This window comes from Polypterus senegalus, chromosome 5 (genome assembly GCF_016835505.1).
Source record: "Polypterus senegalus isolate Bchr_013 chromosome 5, ASM1683550v1, whole genome shotgun sequence".
In the NCBI taxonomy this organism is placed as follows: Eukaryota; Metazoa; Chordata; class Cladistia; order Polypteriformes; family Polypteridae; genus Polypterus; species Polypterus senegalus.
In genome coordinates, this window is record NC_053158.1 from 191,345,944 (window position 1) to 191,370,347 (window position 24,404).

At 40.0% G+C, this 24,404-nt stretch overlaps 1 protein-coding gene and 1 long non-coding RNA gene across 3 annotated transcripts in view; one reads left to right on the forward strand and one right to left on the reverse strand.

Annotated features, from left to right (window-relative positions):
• The window catches only part of zeb1b (zinc finger E-box binding homeobox 1b), a 324,647-nt gene extending 320,208 nt beyond the window's left edge, over nt 1-4,439 (reverse strand). For both annotated transcript variants that reach the window (XM_039753846.1, XM_039753845.1), the window contains exon 1: nt 4,352-4,439. In XM_039753846.1, coding sequence (XP_039609780.1) covers nt 4,352-4,409 — 58 coding nt within the window. In that variant the 5' untranslated portion in view covers nt 4,410-4,439. The remainder of the gene's footprint in view (nt 1-4,351) is intronic.
• Nucleotides 4,440-13,196: 8,757 nt separating this feature from the next.
• Nucleotides 13,197-24,201, forward strand: LOC120529749. Its single transcript, XR_005633797.1, has 4 exons — nt 13,197-13,485; nt 17,106-17,166; nt 22,032-22,107; nt 24,166-24,201. It is a non-coding gene; the product is annotated as an uncharacterized LOC120529749 (long non-coding RNA).
• Nucleotides 24,202-24,404: the final 203 nt, after the last annotated feature.

The following is a 24,404-nucleotide window of genomic DNA, read 5'->3' on the forward strand; positions in this document are numbered from 1 at the left end:
TCCATCTCACATTCTACAGTAAAACTGATACTTTCTTCCATTCACACTGCACTCTAGGGGTTCCAGTTCTCTATCCTGGGCTACCGATGATCTTAGCTTTTTAAACTTTCCCACTCTTTTTAACAGTTTGTCCGGCAAGCAAATTTCTGAATCCCAATCATTATTAAACCTCAAATATTCTGTCTTCTTCCAATTTATCTTCAATTTGGTGCATTAAAACACAATGTCATAGACAAAATGCACGCACCAGGGGGTCTGATCTCCACATACACACAGACACTCATACTGACCCAATATGTAGAGTCTAATTCACTGTATACCTACAACACCAACCTTGTACGAGCAATACGTAATTGGATGAAGATATGTATTATGTACAGATATATACACCTAGTCTCCAAAGCACAAAAAGGCTGCAAGTGCAGTACACATGCGCAGACAGGCCCGGTATATTCTATGTAGTGTAAGCGTATATGGGCACAACGACGTTTCCATGTGCAGTATACAGCCACGTTAATCAGTTTGCACAGCTTATGTATGTGAAGCTGCAAAAACTTTTTTTAGAATAATAATAATCACTGACAACAAAAAGTACACTTTCGTATGCGACCAGAAAGTCCCCTTGACTAACACGGGTACAGGAAGAGATGCCGTCCAAGTTCATTTTGAGAGTGCCTGCCGCAGAAGCACATGTCCCCTGCATCTGGAGAAACAGTCCGCTATTTAGGTGAAAGACACACAGAGCAACTGGTGCGGCCACGACACTTCACAATAACAAATCTTATATAATTATGCCTTTTAAACGCTGCACTCTCTTATTAGTAAACGGCAGACGAAAAAAAAAACGACTCGCATACCACGAGTCCTGTAGCCCCCCAAACCATTACGTCAGAGCGGCCGGCGATTTGTGGCGACAGCACCTGGCCTCTCGAAAACAGTCTGACGGGCAGGGGCAGCCGGTACGTCGGGCACGCGGTGCGCCACCAGTCTCGGCGGTAAACGTGTCGGGGCTCAAGCCGACGCCTCGCTGCCGGCCGGCCGCTCGATCACTCGCTTACCACCTTTGCTTACCTGCGCCGCCGCCACCGCCTACTCCGATAAAACGCGAGCATTGCAGCATAGCATCGCCATTGCCCCAGCAATGGTAATAAACCACAAAACAGCACACATTTACGGAAAAAAACAACTACAAGGAAGCTGGGGGGCCGCGCGTAGTCCCGTTGCCCTCTTGGGGCAACCACCTTATGCACCCGATCAGCCTTCCCGTCTCAACATACATTGCTAAGTCACGATTCCAAGATCCGCTTCCGCAGCAATTGAACAAAATACAAAATACAACAAGAAGAACGGGAATGGAATGGATGGAAAGGACCCCCGCCCCCACCTTACATTTAAAAACACAAAGGATGGGGAAAAAAAATCTGACAGCATGCGTGGTAAATAAAACCCTCCCAGGAGGATGAAGGCAGCAGACAGAAGGGGGCATGACAGCATGCAGGAGAAAAAAAAAACTCAAACACCATCTTTCTTTATCTTTTTTTTCTACCTGCACAAGTTGCCATTTGCTGCAGCCTTAAGGAATCTCTTCCCCCTTCTGATTTTTTAGTATATTTTCAAAGACAAGAAGCTCACGCAAACGACTTCTTTTTTCAGTCTCCGGGTTACGATTCTCCCGAAATGAGGTTCGCAGGTTTGCTTTTTAGAGAAGGGCATTTGGCAGAGCAAAAAAGAAAAGCCCCGTCTTTCCTGTTCAGGTAAACATGTTTACAGCTCCAGTACAGACACTGGGTGGCTCAACACTCACATGTCACACACATGTCGTCAGCGGCAGAAAAAAAAGCGCCCCTTTATAATTTCTACTCCCGTCTTTATTAAAGAAAAAGACACCAAACTTCATCGGATGATATAAAAACACACAATTACTGAAATCGGAGCGTGCAGGAGACAGAAGTGAAAGTCTGGATTAAACCCTCGGCGTCCACCTTAAACGGCAGGAGTTGGCTAATTTAACGTAAAAGTGCCCCGCCCAATACATCAGAGAGCGAGGCACGAAACCCTATTAAGGCGCAACACGCACACCCGATCGGGTGACTTTAGATGGCATAAGCGGACAACAACAACAAAAAAAAAGGAAAAATAAAGAAATCCAATTACGAAACGGCAGCAAAACCGATCGTTATCCTCTTTGAGAGGCGTGCGCTCCCACGACAAGATAACGGAGCGGTTCGATTCCCGAGTGGGACGCCTCCAGTTTTGGAGGTGTAGGTTTTCCTATTTTCTCAACAAACTTCCTGTCAGATTTGGCTGTTCGACTCGAAATTGACCAGGAGTGGGTGTGCCTCACCAAGTCCGGGATTGGCTCTTCACAACGTTTGGGTAGTGACCTGACCGGGATCTACTCCAAAACTGGTGAAAGCACGTCCAGGAAACGGAAAGATGATGAGAAATCCTGAATTTACCTTGATTCTTTTCTATTCCCATTATACCGTATTGTAATTGTGTTTGTTCGGTAAAGTGTCCCAAGAAGATTTGGGCGGCTTATAGCGCTATATAAAATAAACAGATTAACTCGTGCACATTATCTTTTCAGATAAATAATACGCAAATACGATTTTCGAACCTATCGCCACCATTTACGGTTTAAGAAAATTAAGAATCCATATTCCAGGTCATACGTTTAAGGTTTGCCGAAGAGGGTAAATACTTTTTGCTGTTACTGTTATTTAAGTAATTAATTAAAATGCAATTTAATGTAGAGTTGATACGGTTTTCGCACCTCTCGGCACCATCCATCTATGGATTAAAAATTCCATATTCCACTTTAAACGTTTAAGGTTTGCCGAGGAAGATGAACACTTTTACAGTTAAGTCACTAACTAAATGCATTTTTAAAAAGAACTGAAGTCTTCACATCATTTTGTGTGTTGCTCCATACTCTTAGAAACAGAATGTCTCTTTTATGGCAGATCCCCTTCCTTCGAATCTTTAATTTCTCTAAGGATCCTGCAACGCGGCAAGCGACCATCCACTTTCGGATAACGATTTTGACCTAACGGACACAAAACTGAAACCAGTCCCGGTCGGAACGCCAGAAATAAAACAACCGAGTCCGCTAACGACACTGGAAATCGTATTACCAGATTTGCCATCGGCAAGACGGATCGCCTCGGATCCACTGCGAAAGTCCGTAAACGTGAATGTATTCCTTATATAGTCTGCAGCAGTTGTCACACGCGGCGTTGGGGGGCGAGGGGTGGGGGGTGGCTGCTAAGGGTGCGCGGCTGGTTAGTAGTTCTGAGTAAGGGGGGTGAATTCCCAAGCCCGTCACCACACTCTTCGTTTATTATAAAAAGCAGGTATCCCCCTAAGCTGCTCCACAAATTAATTCGTGAGGGGAGCGGGGTGGTGATGGTGGGGGGTGGGGGGGCATATTCTATTTACTTTTTTTTGCCTACCGCCCCCTCATGAAATCCACTCCTTTCCAAAGTAAGCTGCCCTTCCCGACCGGCGCTTCCCAGTCGCAGGATCTCAACAGTCCCCAATCCAACAAAGACAGCCGCTGAAAGCCAACGGCCAACCCCACCACCCACCCCCCGACTCTTGCTGACATTCACTTATTTTACACGCTTCGTCTCGTTAAAAGTCAATGCGTAGACTTAGTGCAAAAACACACACACACACACACAAACATACAAATCAGCTCTGCAGAAAAGGAAGAGGGCGGTGGGGTAAAGATGATGGGTGGGGGGCAATTCAGGTGACAAGTTTAGCCAAACTTATGTCAACTTCATCTAGTCTTCACCGCGTGCTGCCCGCCGGGAACCGAGCCCTTCATTTAGTAAGTGGGGTGGCGCGACTCTCCTCCTCCGTCAGGCGCAGAGAGAAACAGGTACAAACTTAAGTTTCACTTCAAATCACCAGCAAAAGCAACTCCAACAACAACAACAAAAACAAAAACCCATGAAAGAGTCTGGCGTAAAGTTTCTTCTGAAAACTTTAAGAAACTAAAAAGAAAACATTCAGAAAGTCCAAACCAATAAATAATAATAATAATAATTATCAAGCTCAGAAAAGGCGAAACTGAGTAACGGGATGATGAGGTGCGCCTAACGGTTCAGAGAGCAGCGAACCGCTAGGCGGAGAGGGAGACAAGCAGCGGCGAGCCCAGGTATAACGGTGCACCACACAGGGATCTATTATAGACCTTTTTACTTTCGACTTTCCTGCACTTTAACTCACCGAAGGCAGGGCGCTAGGAGAGGCGGGGGAAAGGGGGGTTCTGGAGGTCGGCGCCTCACTTCCCCCTCCCTTTCCGTGAGCTCCGGCGGCCGATCGGACGCGTTTTACTTACCGTTATTCCTCCTCGGATTCGCCTGTTTTCTGCGCTTACACCTGGGGCCATCCGCCATGATCCTTTCGCTGTGTCTAAATGCTGCTGGAGAGTCACCTCCTCCCTCTCCCCCCACCTCCCCCCCCTCTACGAAACACCGCCTGTCTCTCCACCTCCCCTCCCTTCACCTGGTTTACGACACTCTGCTTTACGACATCACCTTCCTCCTCCTGCTCACACCTCGCCCTCTGACTCTGTCTCACTCTCTCTCTCTCTCTCTCTTTCCGTACTTTGCTTGTTTCAGCTTTCTTTATGGGGACACACATGGGAAGGGGGTGCAAATGCGAAACTCACGTTGACACATAACTACATTGTATGGTCCGACACGCCCCCAAATTAACCTGTTCATGTATGCAGCACCTTTAAAGCAGTGCCCCCCTCCCCCCATCGCAAAGCGATTTGCTCTTTACATGCATAAGCCACACTGAACAGTAGAAAATCGAGCGAGTGCCCGCGCGCCAGCGAGGACGCGCACGTGTCTGTCTCAATGCATGTGAACAGGTTTTTTTTTTTTTACGTGTCGACAACATCGTGCTTAAGAGTTTACTAGCGTGTCAAAAAATAAACCATTTGGCTACCTCGTTGCCCTTCTTCAAAGAAGTGCAATCTATACTTTAACTGTCAGCTCTAGTGTTTTAGAGAACAGAAACCGTAAAAACGTGTCAACGGGAAGTCCGCAGATTGACAGGTAAGCGCGTCACCGACAGACAGAGGGCGCGGGCGCGTACAAAAGCTGCAAAGGGAGAAAAAAGAGAAATAGCCTGCGAAGTTTTCGCGTTTATTTATAATTAAAGGAAGTCACTTCAAAAAGAAAAAAAAAACGTACACAAGGTGGTGCAGTTTTGAAGACATCGATAATACGTTTTTATCTTTTAAAAGATTCAGAAATAACGTCATTGGTATTGGTAATACGTTTTCTTGACGAGTATTTTTAACAGCAGTTAATCTGTTTTATTTTAATTTCTGTACCTATTCAGATATTTAGGATACATATTTTTGTATCTTACTCACATCTACTTATTTTATGACACCTTTATCTTGCAATATTTGAGCTACAAATGGTTTAATTATTTAATCTCGTTGTTTATTTGCTGAGCCGTTTTTTGCCCTTTTATTTTGCATTTGCAAGAGTGCAGTACTGTCAGACTGGGGTCGGAGTGGGGCAGCGGCAGCATACATCTGCAAAGGAAAAAAAGTTAAAAGGTTATTTCCAGGCTGAAAAGAAAAGTAGGTGAATAACAGAATTTCAGTCTTCATCGGGTGCATATTTTATAATTAGTTGCTTATTTGGCTGAGCCCTTTATCCAGGGCAATTGGTTGCATTTCTTTTGATTTTCCATTTGGAGCACAGACAGGTGAAGTGACTTGCTCAGGGTCACACAGTGTCAATAGCAGGATTTAGAACATTAGAACACTCTAGACGAGAACAGGCCATTCAGCCCAAAAAAGCTCACCAGTCCTATCCACTTATTTTTTCCAATAAAACATCAAGTCGAGTTTTGAAAGACCCTATAGTCTTACTGTCTACCACACTACTTGGTAGCTTATTCCAAGTGTCTACCATTCTTTGTGTAAAAAAAAACTTCCTAATGTTTGTGCGAAATTTACCCTTAAGTTTCCAACTGTGTCCCCATGTTCTTGATGAACTCATTTTAAAGTCACCGTCTCGATCCACTGCACTAATTCCCTTCATAATTTTAAACACTTCAGTCATGTCACCTCTTAATCTTCTTTTGCTTAAACTGTAAAGGCTCAGCTCTTTTAATCTTTCCTCATAATTCAATCCCTGTAGCCCTGCAATTAGCCCAGCTGCTCTTCTCTGGACATTCTCTAGTGCTGCTATGTCCTTTTTGTAGCCTGGAGACCAAAACTGCACACAGGACTCCAGATTAGGCCTCACCAGTGTGTTATAAAGGTTGGGCATAACCTCCTTGGACTTGTACTCCTCACTTCAAGGCGCTATATAACCTGACATTCTGTTAGCCTTCTTAATGGCTTCTGAACACTGTCTGGAAGTTGATAGCTTAGAGTCCACTATGACTAAATCCTTCTCATAAGGTGTACTCTCAATTTTCCGACCTCCCATTGTGTATTCAAACCTAACATTTTTACTTCCTATGTGGAATCCTTTACATTTACTGAAATTAAATTTCATCTGCCACAAATCTGCCCAAGCCTGTGTGCTGTCCAAGTCCTTCTGTAATGATATAACAGATTCCAAAATATCTGCTAATCCACCTATCTTGGTATCATCTGCAAACTTAACAAGCTTGTTACTTACATTCCTATGTAAATCATTTACAGTATATATATAAAAATAGCAGCGGCCCTAGCACTGACCCCTGCTGGACCCCACTCTTAACATTGGCCAATTCCAAAGAGGTTCCTCACACCATCACCATCTGCTTCCTGTGTCTGAGGCAAACCCACAAACCCCAGGTTTGGAGGACCAAATCCTTAACCAATAGGACACATAATACTTTCTATAATGTCCCCCAAAAAAAGTTCTGTCTGTTTAAATGTAATTCTTTTTTATTTATGTATACCAATCTGAAGATAAAGTGACAGAAACAAGGCCCAGCTCTAGCATTTTTGCTGCCCTGGACAAAAGTGAAAATGTCACACCAAAACAATGGAGTCTTGAAGGCAAATGTTTTACATCTGTTGAGCTGCCCAGTTTATTTTTCAAGTACAGTTTTCATAGATATTTGTTCCAAGATCCTCATTGAAGTTTCAAGTGCAACTTTACACAGAAATTACATCAAAGTGTAGAGGATGGGGGAGCTCCAATTAGTGTTGTATTGTTTTTAGAGTTTTTTTTTTTTGTATAGCAATGTCTATGACGGTGTTCAAAATAGTGCCCCCGAACAAATCTGCTAAGCTAAGTGGCCATCTAGTTGAACTATATGGTAGAGCCAGCGCTGGATAGAAAATTCTGTATAGTCAGTGTGCTTTCTTTACTTGGTAAATATCATATACATAGTCAAGTGAAAAAATAAGTACACACTTAAAAATAAAAGTGTCAGAGTGGTTCTTCAGAGCAATCCCATGGAGGAACCATTTTTGATTCCCAAAAGACCCCTCCCCATGAAGGTTCCAGAATGAACTTTTATTTATTTAGATCTGTAACAGGTTCCATACAGTAAATAACCATGAACAGATGGTAAAAGATGTGCGAAATACTAATGGGCCCTGATTTCAAAAGGACTCTTGTTGGATACAAAAGCACAGGTTAGGTTTAGGTTAGTGTTGCTGCTAGGTAGCCTACCATATGTTAAAATGTAAATTTTTTTTCTACGTATTAGAAAAATTTTCAAAGCACAAAAAGTGCCAACTTCATATGCCAGGACCCCTTCCCACAATGATATGGTGCTTTGTCAAGCAAAGGTTCTACTAGTGGCCACACAACCCAGTAAAGAACCATACAATACCAATAAAGAACCAGTAGTTTTAAAATTGTACACCCCAAGGAAACTGTTGACTTTTTCAACATTTTTAAACAGGCAAACCTTAGATATTACTGCAAACGGTAATTGCGGATAAAGGTGATATACTTTAACAAAGGACGAATAAAATGGACCTGGTGTATACATTCTCATAATCTAAATGACCAAAAATGCAGATTTGTCCATGCTACATTGACCATCACTCCAAATCCTTAAAATTATAATGAGGTATTCCAGATGAGGTGCCAATGATTAGAACTTCCTTAGGGACTATGAAGGGACACCCTCTTATTTAAACCACAGATATTGAGTGTCCAGTGATCTCCTTGCTATTGATGTGTGTGGTGTCACCATGCTAAGATCAAAAGAGCTCTTCTAGGGACCTAACAAAGCCTGTGAGTCTGGCAAGGGTTTTTAAAAAGATCACCCAAATCTCTGAGATCCGTCGTTCCACTGTAAGGAAAATCTTCTACAAGTGGTATAGATCTCATATGACTGCTGATTTGTCCAGGACTGGCCAATCCAGCAAATTCAGTCCAAGAGCTGACCGTTTCATATTAGACGTTTCCAAGAACCCCAAAATTTCATTGCGGGATCTGCAGGTGAATCTTGCAACAGTTGAGGGCATCTATAATCAAAAAGAGACCTAACAAATTTTTTGTACATACGTGATTTGCCAGGAAAAAGTCTTTGCTGTCTGAGAAGAACATTAGAGCAAGACTATAGTGTGCCATTAATAATCTCTATATATAATCTTCATTTGGATCTTGATCTTTGTTTGTCCGCGAATGAATTAGAAGAAGAAGCACTAGATGGCTGTAGAGAGACAGGTAAAACATAGGCATTGCATTAAGAATCTCCTCCAGGCTTATGCAACTGAAGACTGTAGTACTCCAGTCACACCTCAAAACACAGATATTCAGAATCGACAGCGTCGTGAAAACGAGACGGACTGTGAATGGACAGAAGCAGAAATGCGCCTACACCACCACATAATTACGATTCGGACAGTGATTCCGAGTAGGCCGTTCCTATCGAATCAATGTCCACAGGTTTTCTTTTGTAATTTTGTTTCCCTTATAAAAAATCATAATGCTGTGCGACGAAGGGCCCAGTTCACGACTGGCAGCGCGCTTTAAACAGGGAGCCCTTCACAGACAACTTTAACACGCAAGCGTGGTTGGCACATATAGTAATAATAATAATTCTTTGTATTTATATAGCTTTTTCTTACCACAGAAAGTGCTTTACATAGTGAGTGGGGTTGATGCGATGGGAGCCATTCTTACACCAATACAATCACCACACATTAGCTGTTAGGTGGTAAAGTCGTGAGAGATAGTTATCCACTTAGAAGCAGGGGATGATTAGGGGGCCAGAATGACTAGGCCGTGTTGGGCAATTTAGCAAGAACCATCGGGATACACCCTACTTCTTTATGAAAGATACCCAAGGATCTTTAATGGCTACAGAGAGTCAGTTTTACATCTCATTAAAAGGACGGCACCATTTTTACAGCACAGTGTCCCCATCACTGCACTGGGGCATTGGGATCCACATTCATGCCAGAGGGTAAGCACCCAATTGCTGGCCTCGCTGACATCTCTTCCAGCAGCAACTCAAGCTTTTCCTGGTTGATCTCCAGGCCTTCAGGTGCAATGTGCTCTGCACTGATGAGAGTTGTTTGGCCACAGTAACATGTTTGGCACAAACTGAAGACAGCGTTTTAGGAGAAGAGCCTCGTGCTATCTGTGAAGCATGTTGGTGGTGGAAATATTATGGCTTTGGGTTGCTTTGCTTGCTTCAGGACCTGCGCAACTTGCAGTCATCAACTCAACAATTAATTCTGTGTCATATCAGGAGAATGTGAGGCCATCTGTTAGAATGGTGAAGATGAGCCAGAAATGGACCTTTCAACATGATAATGATCTGAAGTACTTATCTGCTATGGAAATGGCTCAAAAACAAGAAATGGGGTGGCTAAGGACTAGCCCAGAGGTCCTCAAATCTGGTCCTGGAGGGTCCCAGTGGCTGCAGGTTTTCATTCTAACCCTTTTCTTAATTAGTGACCTGTTTTTGCTGCTAATTAACTTCTTTTGAATTCATTTTATTTGCCTTGCTCTTGTAGATTGTTTCTTTCTTCCTTAATTAGTAGCCAAACAATAATGAGATACAAAATCAGTCAAAACAGGACCAGCAAATAATATAATCATATAATATCTGAAAATAAAGAACAACAGCACTTATTTCTCTAGCATGTTTTCATACAAATGATGCAGCTCAAAGTGCTTTACAAGATGAAGAAAGAAAAAAGAAAATAATATAAAAATTAGGCAATACTAATTAACGAAGACTGCGGTGGGCTGGCACCCTCCCCGGGGTTTGTTTCCTGCCTTGCGCCCTGCGTTGGCTGGGATTGGCTCCAGCAGACCCCTGTGATCTTGTAGTTAGGATATAGTAGGTTAGATAATGGATGGATGGATAATTAACAGAGAATAAAGTAATGTCCAATGGCCAGGGAGGACAGAAAAAAAACAAAAACAAAATCTCAATCAGTCCTCATGGTTTTCAGGCTTCATGTGGAAGAAGTAGACAATGATGGTCATGTTGGACATCTGGCCTTCAATCCATCAATGCAGGGACTGCACGGTGCTTTGATCAGGTGGAGGTCCACAAAAAATTTGAACAGTGCTCTTAGAAAAGAGAAAATCACAAATTTTGTAAATGTCTGCTAATGCACCATGAGAGAAGCAACAAGCCAAGGAATTAAAGAACGGGTTTAATTAACAACAAGACTCGGCACCAAATGAAGAAATTAGTTGGAGTTTGAGGCCTTGACTTAGTTGATCTTCTGTTGGCTCCCTCACTTCACATTTCATTTCTGTTTAAGGAAAGAAACAAAGCAATTGTTTCAGAAAGCATTCGATATTCAGAAAGCATTTGATAAGGTGCCACATGAGAGGTTGGGCATCAAGTTAAAAGAAGTGGGAGTTCAGGGTGATGTTTTTAGATGGGTGCAGAATTGGCTCAAACACAGGAAGCAGAGGGTGATGGTGCGAGGAACCTCATCAGAACTGGCCGATGTTAAGAGTGGTGACCAGCAGGGGTCAGTGCAGGGGCCGTTGCTATTTTTAATATATATAAATGATTTAGATAGGAATATAAGTAACAAGCTGGTTAAGTTTGCATACCAAGATACCAAGATAGGTGGATTAGCAGATATTTTGGAATCTGTTATATCATTACAGAAGGACTTGGATAGCATACAGGCTTGGGCAGATTTGTGGCAGATGAAATTTAATGTCAGTAAATGTAAAGTATTACACATAGGAAGTAAAAATATCAGGTTTGAATACACAATGGGCGGTCGGAAAATCGAGAGTACATCTTATGAGAAGGATTTAGGAGTCATAGTGGACTCCAAGCTATCAACTTCCCAACAGTGTTCAGAAGCCATTAAGAAGGCTAACAGAATGTTAAGTTATATAGCGCCTTGATCTGTGGAGTACAAGTCCAAGGAGGTTATGCTCAACCTTTATAATGCACTGGTGAGGCCTCATCTTGAGTACTGTGTGCAGTTTTGGTCTCCAGGCTACAAAATGGACATAGCAGCACTAGGAAAGGTCCAGAGAAGAGCGACTAGGCTGATTCCAGGTCTACAGGGGTTGAATTATGAGGAAAGATTAAAAGAGCTGGGCCTTTACAGTTTAAGCAAAAGAAGATTAAGAGGTGACCTGAGTGAAGTGTTTAAAATTATGAAGGGAATTAGTACAGTGGATCGAGACTTGTATTTTAAAATGAGCTCATCAAGAACACGGGGACACAGTTGGAAACTTGTTAAGGGTAAATTTCGCACAAACATTAGGAATTAGGAAGTTTTTCTTTACACAAAGAACGATAGACACTTGGAATAAGCTACCAAGTAGTGTGGTAGACAGTAAGATGTTAGGGACTTTCAAAACTCAACTTGATGCTTTCTTGAAGGAAACAAGTGGATAGGACTGGCGAGCTTTGTTGGGCTGAATGGCCTGTTCTCGTCTAGATTGTTCTAATGTTCTAATGTTCAATTCAGGGGAACGATGAAGAAATCCAGGGGAACAAAACTTTGAAAACAAGTCAATTAAAATGAAAGGAAAAGGAGTTAACTAGCAGCAAAAACAGGTCACTAATTAAGAAAAGAGTTACAATGAAAACCTGCAGTCACTGGGGCCCTGCAGGACCAGAGTTGGGGACCCTGGACTAGCCATATCAAAGAATTGATTTGAATCCCATTGAAATGTATATGTGGGGTGGTGGGGTTCAAATGGGTGGTAAATCTACGAAAACTCATAAACATTTTACAACTGAGGCAATTTTGCAGGGTGGAGCAGTCAAGTCAATGTCAGAGACTGGTGGCCAGTTATGGGCAACACAAGAAGTCATTTTTGCTAAAGGGAGCCATTCCAGCTTCTGATGCCAACCAAGTGGGCTTCCCCTTTTCGGACCTTTACATCTATTGATACTTTTGTTTAATAAATGATTGAAAAGACCATTTTTCTTGTATTTTTATTCAAGTGTATCCACCCTTACCCTGTCTGCATGAAAATCCACTGCTTGCCTGCTCAGATATGGACTTACTTTTTCACATGACTGAAAAGTTTAAATTTCAGAATGTTAGTTAGACCTTCTATTGTATTTGTGTATAGAACAAAAAAGTTAGACATAATATTAAGAACAACTAATAAAAATACAGAGGCATTAAAAAACGAGATTCTCAGATCTGTTCTTAACAGTTTTATGTTAATATCTGTAACCCTCTTTTACTTAATGACTTAGCGGTTGTATTTCTTGCATGTACATTATTCAGTTATTCATATTTTTATTTGTTTACTATGGTAAAGGGCCAATTATATTACTACTGTGTTTTAATATTGATGCAATTAAAGTGTGAAAAAATAACCGCATTAATGATTATTAGTAGCTAAACGTACGTAACTGAAAACAAGCAACAGGGTTCTTCTTGTAGCGAAGTCAGCAGCGCTTTCGATGATCGCGTTTCTCGCTTTCTGAGAGTGAAATCCAAGTTAAAAGGTGCTTTACATTTAAAAATAGAGGAATAAACACTTCAGTTTGGCAGAAATACACGTAACGCCCGGCCGGCCGCTCAGCTCAGCTCAGCCCCGCGCCGCTCCTAAAGGTGGGAAGCGCGTCGTCGACAAGGCGGGACTCGCGCAGCCCGGCGCCTCTTATTATGGCGCGGAGAGCGAATGTTAAATAAAACAGCGGCAGAGGAGGCGGAGCGGACAGGACAAGGGTGTGGGTCCAGAGAGAGAGGCGACTCCTTGCAGTTGGGGAGCAGCGCAGCGTACGCCTAGTTATTTATTTATTTTTATTTTGACAGCAAGCTCGTGTGCTCTTATCTCGTGGCTGGAGGGTTAGGGGAGGGGTCGCGGGCGGAGGTCGTGGCTGCGAACGGCAACAACGACCCGCCGCACCATCACGAGCAAGCACGCGGCCTGCGACTGCAATGTGGCGGCGCGGGCCGGGCCGCCCCCTCCGCCCACCTTGACTAGTGTCACGTGCGGCGGTTTCAGGACCGTTATTCCAAGAGGCGACCCACCAGTTTTCTTGGGTAAAAAGTTTAGGGGAAGGATAAGTCAGTGTTGCCAGGTACGCGGTACGCATATTTTTCTGTTGGTTTCTGCGGGGGGTCTTAAAGGGCTTCTTTTGAAGAAACAGCGCGGTATTCTGAGCTCTTTTTAAAAGTAAAAATAGCATCGCTGCGGTTGTGCTAAGCGCAGCTTGCATAGCGCATTACGTATTTTAGGCCTGAAATTACAAGAAAAGATTACAAACCTTCTGAAAAACTGATGAGTCCGCCAACTAGTTCAGGAACCTGTCCTTTAATTGGTGGTGGGGGGTGTTTGCACGTTGTTTTTTGGTTTGGGGTCCTTAACGTAAACGTGCAAACCTCTAAACCTCAGACAATGGAATAAGCGGTGTAGCGGGGCAGTGTCGTTGCTGGTTAAAGTCAGTAGACGTCAGCACGGAAGACACCTGAAGGCCTTTTTAAATGATCAGAGGACATCTAATGGACATGGATAAAGAAAGACACAAAAAAAAGAACTAAAAAATACCAGTCAGTGCCAATGCTGATTAGCAAGTAGACTCGACATTCAAAAACACATCACAAAAAGGGGGAAACAAAATAAAGAAAAACGTGTAGTTTTAACTGAGAAAAAATTATTAGCATAAGCTTTCATTAAAACATTAAAATGCCTGTTGTCTACGTAATTAACAAGTAGAGTTGAAATTCAAAAACATATCCCAAAGACTGGAAAAAAGGTGAAAAAATAAAGAAAAGTGTGTAGTTTTAATTGAAAAGAATTAAATAAATCAGTATAAGTGTTCATTAGAAAGAAAAACGAAATAAAAATACCTGTTGTCTACTTGATTAGCAAGTAGACTTGAAATTCAAAAGTATATCCCAAAGACTGGAATAAAGAGAAAAAATGTTTAAAAAGTGTGTAGTTTTAATTGAAAAAAAAAATGAAGTCAGCATAAGTGTTCATTAGAATGAAAAAAAAAATTAAAATACCTGTTGTCTACTTGATTAGCAAATAGACTTGAAATTCAAAAATATATCTCAACAACTGTTAAAAGGGGAAAAAATAAAGAAAAGTGTGTAGTTTTAATTAAATAAATTAGCATAAGTGTTCATTAGAAAGAAAAAAAATAAAAATGCATGTTGTCTACCTGATTAGCAAGTAGACTTGAAATTCAAAAATGTATCTCAAAGTCTGGAAAAAACAAGAAAAAATGTGTAGTTTTCATTGAAAAAAAACTAAATAAATGAGCATAAGCGTTCATTAGAAAGAAACAAATGCATGTTGTCTTCTTGATTAGCAAGTAGACTTGATAGTCAAAATCATATCCCAAAATCTGGACAATATAAAGAAAAATGTGCATTTTTAATTAAAAAAATGAAAAAGGCCTAAATTAGCATAAGTGTTCATAAAAATGAAAAAAAAAAAACCTGTTAGTGCCAGTGCTGATTAGCAAGTAGACTCGATATTCAAAAACATATCACATAGACTTGAAAAAAGGAAAAGAAAAAATAAAGAAATTTGTGTATTTTTAATTTAAATAAATCCAAAATTAGCATACGTTTTCATAAGAAAGAAAGAAAGAAAAAGACATTACACAAAAATACCTGTTGCCAATGCTGATTAGCAAGTAGACTCGATATTCAAAAACATATCACAAAGATTTGAAAAAAGGGGAAAAGATAAAGAAAAATGTGTATTTTTAATTGAAAGAAAAGCCAAAATTAGCATAAGCATAAGTTAAAAAAAAATACCTGTTAGTGCCAGTGCTGATTAGTAAGAGGAGGAGGAGGAGGTTGGGAGCATGATTAGCAAGTAGACTTGATATTCAAAAACATATCACAAAGACTGGAAAAAAGGGAACAAGTAAAGAAAAATGTGTAGTTTTAATGAAGGAAAAAAAGGGCTAAATTAGCATAAGTGTTCATAGGAAATGTCATGATTTACTTCGTGAGGTAGAAATATATATATATATTCAAAATATTAAAATGTGTGCTTCCATACGAACATTTTTAGTCTAAATATTCTCTATTGTAACCTGACAGTTTCTTCAGGGGCGCTGTACAATGGCTGATCCTACACGCTGACCCACAAAGAAAATGCAAAAAGACAATTTTCCCTCAGGGATTAACAGAATATATAAAAAAATGTAATTTTTTCATTTTCTGATAGAGGTTCCTGTAGGGCTAGATCCCTAGTAAATGGTCAAATATAACAGCATATTCATAATCGCTCACTTTGAAATTGTCTAATACGATACCCCACGCGCTTGTTTGAAATTTGTCATTTTTAACATTGTGAGTAGCTCTTAGAGGAATAAGGACCACCAACAACCAAATAGCAAAAGTACTGTCATGGCAGGCAGTGTGGTGTAGTGGTCAAGGCTGAGGGATTCATACCCTGAGGTTAAGGGTTCGAGTCCTGCTAAAGACACTGTGAACACTTCACTTTTTCTAGTTTTACAACTAGAAAAACAAAAGAAATGTAACCAGGGTTATTTCAGATGCTGCAAGTTGCCGTGGATAGAAATGCCAGTCCAATATATAAAACAGAGTTTATTAAAATAATTTTGGGGTATTTTAGCTATTAGCCTAACAAACAGGCTGGATGGGCCGAAATTGTCAAATTTTTTATATTTCTTATTATCATGTTTGTGTTCAGCAACCTCAAATCTTCATAAAACGACACTCCATATGCCTATATCGGACAATTTCCGCTTGGGATTAACAAAGTATATAAAAAAAATGACAGATCCCTATTTTGTTTTTTAACTTTTGTGAAAAGGAGTAATTATGACCTCTCGTACCCCATTAGAGAGATTATGAACCAATGGGGTCAGTTGATGTGGCCTACACATTCTGTAGTTCTTCTGATCATTTTTGCGGAAGACATCAATTGGTTTCCCCTTTATAATAAGGTCCTAAAATGTCCTCAAAATGAGTTTTATTTTGGGTCAGAGGGACAAAGATAGGGATGCGGAGGGGGCACAAAAAGTGGCTCAAGAAGGTTTTGCTGCATAATGAGTCCATTTGGGCCCATAGTAATAAAAAATAATATTATTTAAGACGAGTGTAACTTTGAATGTAGGAAACGTTCAGGTCCTTTGTCAGATTTTTATGGCGAGACACTAAGGGCAGCAAAACTGTGTCATTTGTATAATTTTGCACCAAATAAATTGACTATTTGAATAAAATATGTATTTTATAAAAAAATTAGTCTTTACTTTCAGACACTTGGATTAACATGGCAATGTTTTAGATGATCACAAATTGATAATCATATTTTGATTTCTCTGTGTCTTGTCTGAAATTTTGTTGCAGTGAACTTGTATTTATGTAAGCATCGTCCTAAGCCTTCCAAATTTACTCACTGACACTGTAAATATTTTGGAACAAAAATGTTACAATACATTTTAAAGGAATCTGTTTATGAAATCAGATTAATCCAAGAGTGTATAGTTTATGGGATGAGACTATTAAAGATACAATTAATTAGCAGAAAGCTGGTAATTGCTAATAATTATCATCTGTTACCACAGGTTGTGAAATCCAATAAAATTCTTCATAAAATTTACCCAGTTAATTCCCTTATCAGTAAAATGTTTCCAGATATAGATATTAGTTGCAAATTTTACAATTCACAAGCAGAATTTGAACATCTTTTTTTTGATTGTCCTGTCTCTAGAAATCTATGGAATGAAGTGTCTCCCTGGATTGCCCAGAAACTGTTAGTCTGTTTTTTCAAGGTAAATGATTTTATTTTCTTTTATGAAAAAAAATCCTAGTAATTTTATCACTTCATTTCTGATGACTTTTTAAATACTATTTGGGAAATATCTTATTCGTAAGTGTAAATGGATCAGGTGTAGTCTCTTACTGAGCCTGTTTCTTACTGAATATTTGGTACACGTAAAGTCTCTTGAGTTATTTAAGAGACACAAAGCTAAGCATCTGAACCTGTAACTCCCAAGATTTCTACTCTAATGAGAATATTACTGTTGATGTCTTTTTTGTTTGTTTCCTTCCTTTATTCTACTTTAATGTTTGAATGTATTATTTGTATTGGTATTTACATTTTAAAGTTTTTTGAATAATTTTACAAATAACTCTTTATTATTTAAAATCAAAAAAAAAAACTTTAAAAGTCTGAATTAGCATAAGCTGCTCTAAATTCAGGGTCCTCGTAATAAATGTAATGGTTTACTTCATGAGGTAGAAGTATATAACAAACATGAAACACTGCGTCGGATATTTGAGATATTTAAATGTGCACTTCAACTTAAACGTTATAAGTCTAAATATTATCGATTGTAATAGAAATTTGTCACTTTTCACCCTCTGGTAGTGGTCCATAGAGGGCTAGAGCCCTAGTAAAGGATCAAAAATCACATCATATTCATTAGCACTTATCTTCAACAATTTCCCACATGCTTATGTTTAAAGTCATTTTTAACCTTCTGGTAGAGGCTCTCAGAGGACTAGTACCACCTTTAAAAAAATAAAATATCAAAAATATCATATTAATTATCAGCAACCTCAAAATAGCATAAAACAATACTCCACCTGCCTATATTACTGATCCCCATTCTTCTGAAGTTTTATGAAAAGGAGTAACCTTGGCCCTTGATATCCCAATTAGTGGGTGAACCCTGGAGGTTGAAAGATGCGGCATACACAACTTCAAGTCCTTCATTGCTGAAGACACCTATTGGTTTACTCTTTATCATAAGGGTGTCATTCACTGCACAAAATATTTCCAATGATGGCCTAAAAATGTTTGGTTTTTTTTGGGGTGGAGGACCAAAAATGGGGGGATTCCCAAAAAGTTGGACGTATTGCATAACTAAACATCACGATAGCTTGAATAGAATATCATATGTGGAAGCTTCTCTCATACTGGTGAGCCTGGTGGTTCCGGACAAAAAAAAAAAAAAGTGATTTCACAGCATTTAGAAGTAATTGTTATGAGCCCAAAAATAAAATAAGGCTCTGCTTGTTTAAAAAGAGAGATGGGTTAAGAAATGGATGAATATAAGCAGTTAGCTTGTGGTACATTTGAGTATGTGCTTAAACTGCCTTAGGATGTGCTTTATACATTGCCTGACACAGGGATAGACTTAGGGGTTCAACAATTGTTCAGGACTCACCTACCTGTTCTGAGGAAAACACTGAAGAAACAAGCATGTAATGACAAAGCTGTTAAATACGTACTACATAAGAACAGCAAGAAGTGAGAGAGTGTTTAATTTGTATGGTTAGCACCCTCCGCCCCCCAATAAACAGAAACAGCATCTATGATTATGAGTGAGATAGATAGATAGATAGATAGATAGATAGATAGATAGGAAAGGCACTATATAATAGATAGATAGATAGATAGTGTGAAAGGCACGGTATAATAGATAGATAGATAGATAGATAGATAGATAGATAGATAGATAGATAGATAGATAGATAGATAGATAGTGTGATGGACACCCGGGCACCAGCAAGCCCAAACCCCAACACGAACACACAAGCATAGTCTCGGGCTCAAGTAAAGGTAAATTTATTAATCAAATCCTCCCACATATGTCATCACAAGCACCAAATACAAGTTTTCTCTCCGGAAATGTTTCTTTCTACCGCGTTACCTTCCTCCACTCAAGCATTGCTCCACTACCTCCCAGCTCCGAATCGACTGGATAAGGGAGTGCAGTGTCTTTTATGACAGACCCGGGAGTACTTCCGGTGCCAGGGTGATTGCCCAATGGAAGCACTCCCGGGTCACACTGAAATCCATCATAACAGGGAGCTTGTCTCCCTGCAACACCCTCTCGTGGCCCCCAGTGACTCCAGCAAGTCTGCACTTCCAAACTACATCTCCCGGCATGCCTTGCTGGTTTCCTAGGGAGCACCGATATCCAGGACTGCTGCAATCTTGTGTGCTGGGGGAATAAAAACTTTCTAGCAATGTCTTTCTTTCCTAGTGAGCTGTCCATCCATCCCTTTAGGTTCTCTCGTCGGGGTAAGGAACCATCCGCTCTCCTGGCCGGATGCCCATCCAGCCCATGTGGCATCTACAATAGATAAATAGATAGAAAGAATGGATGCAGTGTCAAAGCTTAGAATTAAACTTGATAGCCATCATCAGTGCACAGTATGCCATGTCAAATCTTAAGTTAGTAAATATGCACATGGTATAGCATTCAAGGGTATTTCAGTATTCAGTTAACTGATATGAAAGTTGGAGTATTTCACATTTGTTTAGGTACTTCATCCAAGAGTCAGTTATCACATTTCTGTTGGTTCCATTTTTTTGTAAGAATGAGTCATATTTGAAAATAATGGTGATGACCGAATGCAATTACATGTGTCAGTAGACTAAGTGAAATACTTTATTTTTAACATTACTTTAACATGTAGGTAAATGTAGCCTATATAGGGTTGTGGTGGCTCAAAAGCAAGTGATGTAACAATGTGTGTTATTGCATGTTAGTGGTGGAGAGTCTGTGACTAATTGTTGTTCAGTTTTCATAAACATAACATTTCCGAAAGTATACCCTATACAGTAGTATCCAAAAATTACCAAAGGAAAAATAACTATTAATACAAAATGACCAATACTAGCATAAAATCTGTATCAATATTACCCTAAGAAAGTAGAAAAACAACCAAAATAAGTTGCTCTTCTAGCGGTTAGTATTATTTAAAACCCATTAAAATCATTTAAATAACTAAGAACTGATTGATTGCATAACAGAAATACCAAAGGTGATCATTATATTAAAAATTTTAATTCTAGTCTGAAGATACATGGAAGCAAAAGCAGCACTGCACATACGGATAACCTGAAACCCCTGCTCAGTCTGTTGTACGTTATTCTGCTAAGCAGCTCAACGTGGCACAAACCATAATCATGCCCTGGCTTTGCTATTTGCGACACAATCAACCTCTTCATGCACTGTTGAATCTGCATGCCACAGCGCAGTGTTTGTTTCATGCTCTGCAGCTCTGATATTCTTCTCACATATCAACCACAGTTCCCCTTCTAACCATCTTTGCTTTAGTTAGTTAGTGGTGCTGTACTTTTCCCATATGATGGATTACTTCAAATACTTTAGGTAAGGGTTGATGAAGTCTTTTTTTTTTACAATAGCAATCTGCAGATAATTTTGGTTCAGTGAATTCAGTCTTCTATGTTCTTACATAATTGCTTTGTCTGCCATTCATTTCCAGAGAAGTCACTTTTATTTTTGTATTTGTATGGTAAACTTACCTAAATCAGCAGGAGAAGGGTGCTGCCCTATGAGCTGCTTGCAAGCGTGTTCCGTTCCCTAGTGTTATATTGGAGATCTGGGTGGCTGGCGGATGAGTAAAAGAAGGGAATATACAAAATAAACAAGTTTCGTGTGACTGCTGTCAAGACAAGATTGAAACTAATCCATAGCTGAAGTTACACAAAATGTTTCTTTGCTTTGAGATAGATGAGTTTGCAGATTCACCGATGCTTTTCAATGGAAGATTTAGTTATTTCAAAAACTTTGCAGAGTGTAATCTGTTTGAGATATCTCCAGGAAAATTGAAGTGTCTAAACAAATTTCTTTGAAGAATGAGTGTGCTAGATTTCAACAAAATCAATCCACAGGGGACTGAATCGTCTTGTGCGGACAAACAGAAAGACAGACAGATATGGCTATTGCAGTAGGTGCTTCTCGCTTTATGTGGAAACTCTACTATAAACAGAGAGAGTCTGTTCCTTCATCTGTCTTTACTATCAGAAGGGAAGGAAAACATATTTATTCTGGCAGCTGTTCATTTTGACAACATCAGGTATTTTCAGCTGTTAAAGTAAAGCAAAGCAAAGAAAAGAATAAAACAAAAACATCAGCAGGTTTAGTTTTTCAGTAGTTTGCGGACTCTAAACAATTTTGTCAAGCTCCCTGTATACTTTCCCTAGAGTTCAGTAGCAACACTGCCGACAAGTCATTGTACAATGTTAGTATAATTTCATTTTCAAATGATCTTTCTGGACCTTAAGTTATCTTTCAACAACTACATTCTGTTTAGGTATATAGATTTTAGTGAATCTCTTCATCAATGCCTCAAAAAACAGTTTTAATTTTCCACAAGTATTTCTCACTGCTGCATGAAGTGACTGGTTGGAAAATGCAAACGCCTGAGACATGAGCTGAAACGGTTTTCATTTGTGATCTGCTGCCCATAAGGAGTTTCAAATATAAATGCTTTGTTGATCAGCAGATTTCAGGAAAGCCAGTGGCCTGTCATGATGGACATCAGACCACATGTGCACCCTAGAATTTGGTTTCAGTGTCTGTCTTTTGGGCTTAGTCAGAATTACATCTTGCATGTTGCCATTTATGAACAGATTGAAATTCTGTAATGGAATGCCTTATATATGTGCCTTGTAACCCTGAAGATCAGTTAACGACAACTTTAAAAGTTGCTCGGTACTCTTTTCACATGACACGCATTCAGAAGTAATGTTATATTTTGCCACCGGTGCAAACTCATCACCTTCATATGCTTCACTCTTACTAGAACTAGAATCTGTCATGCTGTCAGTGTTACTATTATAGCATAACAAATTTCTCTGTTCTTCTTCTGACAGCTCGTATTCGGCGCCTCAGCTGCAGAAGTGTCAACTGCCACCATCCCTGGAGACGAGGACACTCAGGGATGATGAGGTATGTGCGATTAACGATGGATGACTTATCTCAAGACTAAATGGAGATGAGACTCGATCATCCAGTTTATCGCAAGCAAAATATCTTGGAAAAACAAAACTAACTAAATAATTTTTCACACATCTTGGATGGACTTTGGTGCCCCTGTGCAGAATATAGCCATGACCAGGTGTTGGTTTATTCCTGATGTCTGTGGCCCACCAGGCTGGCACCGCCAGCTGAACCCGACACAGACATGCGTGGGACACAAGTTCAATACACACTTGGCTTATTTTTTTCTTTTCCCCTTGAGGGAAACACCTTCCCCGTTCCCCACAAGTATGACACAGTCCAAGCACAAGCACAGCACAAACAATTAATCCCTTCTTTTACTTTTTTCCTTCTCCTCCTTCAGTCCTCGGGTAAAGCTTCGTTTCTTCTCCTTTCATAATGCACCCAGAAGTGCTCCAGTGCTTGATTGCTCCTTTCCAGCAGCTGTTCCGGGTGTGCTGGAAGAACTACCCACAAGTGCTCAGTGCGGATCCCAACAGGGCTGCACCACACTCCAACTCCCATGAAGCCCTGTGGGAGTCTGAAGCACCGCCGGAACACGGGGGGTTGCCATCTAGTGTCCCAGGGGAGGTAACGCTCTGGCCACGCTTGCTCCCCCGGTCCTCCCAGCATGGAGGCGACCCGGCTGCACATTACATGTTCATAGTGCCTCTTTTGGCTCTTGTTCTTCAGCAACTCTGTAATGAAAAATAAATCTGATCATTTAATTAAGGATGAATGGGTGAAATGTGGGCTAATTGATGTTGCTAATCCAGATCAATATGACAGCCCTGCGATGAACTGACTTTCTGGCTCAAGTTGTTCTTTCATAATTTCCTCCTGTGTCCAGGATAATCCTCTGTTCCCTGTGACTCTCAAATGAATAAAGCACATACAGAACATGGATAGATGACTAATAGAAATGTGAGTGAGTGTGAATATTTTTCCGAGTTTGCTTTGCAAAGGGCCGGTCGTCTCTCCATTGCTAGGTTTGTGCCTTTCCTCTGATGCTTCCTGGAAAGGCTTTAGCACCCTGTAACAATATCAAGAAAATCGATGGTTTTACACTAAGGCATGGTAATCAAGGCTGTGCACAAAACCTTCAACTCCAACTACGACTCCTCAATTTATGGTACCACTGACTCCGACTCCTGTATTTATAATTAGACTCATATATTTACTGTGTTAATTGAAAGAACATAACATACTGTACAAGATACAAGGCATTTCATCACTCCCAATGTGAATCATCGGCTCCCTAATGTCTTAAAGTTTATGTTTAAAGGCTGTAGCAGTGTCATTGTGGTTTTATCATATTACTAGGGGGCTCTTTCCCCTGCTCGTTTCGCTCGCTATCCCCCGGATTTCCAGGCTCTGCCGCACGCATATGGGGAAGCGGATATACAATTTAAACAGATTGTTATTTTCATGGGAATTGTTACATATGTATAATAGAACTATTTTACATTACAGTGAGTAAATTGAAAGAAAATGATGTTTCTCGTTGCGTTCAAGGTAGTCGTTGAGTTATACGTTTTTGTTCTGTTTGGCTTTGAAATTAACACGCAAATACTTTTTAAACTTACACTTTTACTGTAAAATGTCAGTAAAACCAATATTTGGAATTAAAATTTCATCAATATCGCATTGAATTTTGATTCTGTGTTTGGACTTCCATCATGACAACGTAACATATAACTGCCCATCAGTGAATATTGTTTCTTTCTCTCTAATAGATAAAGTTACTTTTTTGAATGTTTAGCTCTGTGATTTGTTCATTTTCATAGCTAAAGCTATCCTAACGGAAAACTGTAAACGTTTTAATACGAATGGTATATCAAGATCTCCTTTGGTGTCTAATGTTATCTGTGGAAGATGTACTACATTACTTTTATTGTTACCTGTTAAAATTTTACATGTTAGAATTGTTCGGCCAATTTTGAATACAGCTAATCTTGTTCTATTGTATAGCCCATCACACAGACATAAATCACGCAATAACATTACGATACATCCTTCTTTCAACAGTAATTTGGCCTGTGGGAGACCAGACGGTGTTAACGGTTGTAGTTATTCTTCAGGATATTGTAAGTTGATATTTTCATCTACTTCACCATCACCACTAACTGTTTCAGCATAGTCAATTGATATGCATTTAACCAATTTGCCATGTAACTGATCGACAATTTTCGCGTTAATTCGTTTGACTTCATCGTTTCTCGCTGGTAGGATTGCCCATGTACTCATTTCTTCTGTTGATAAGCCTT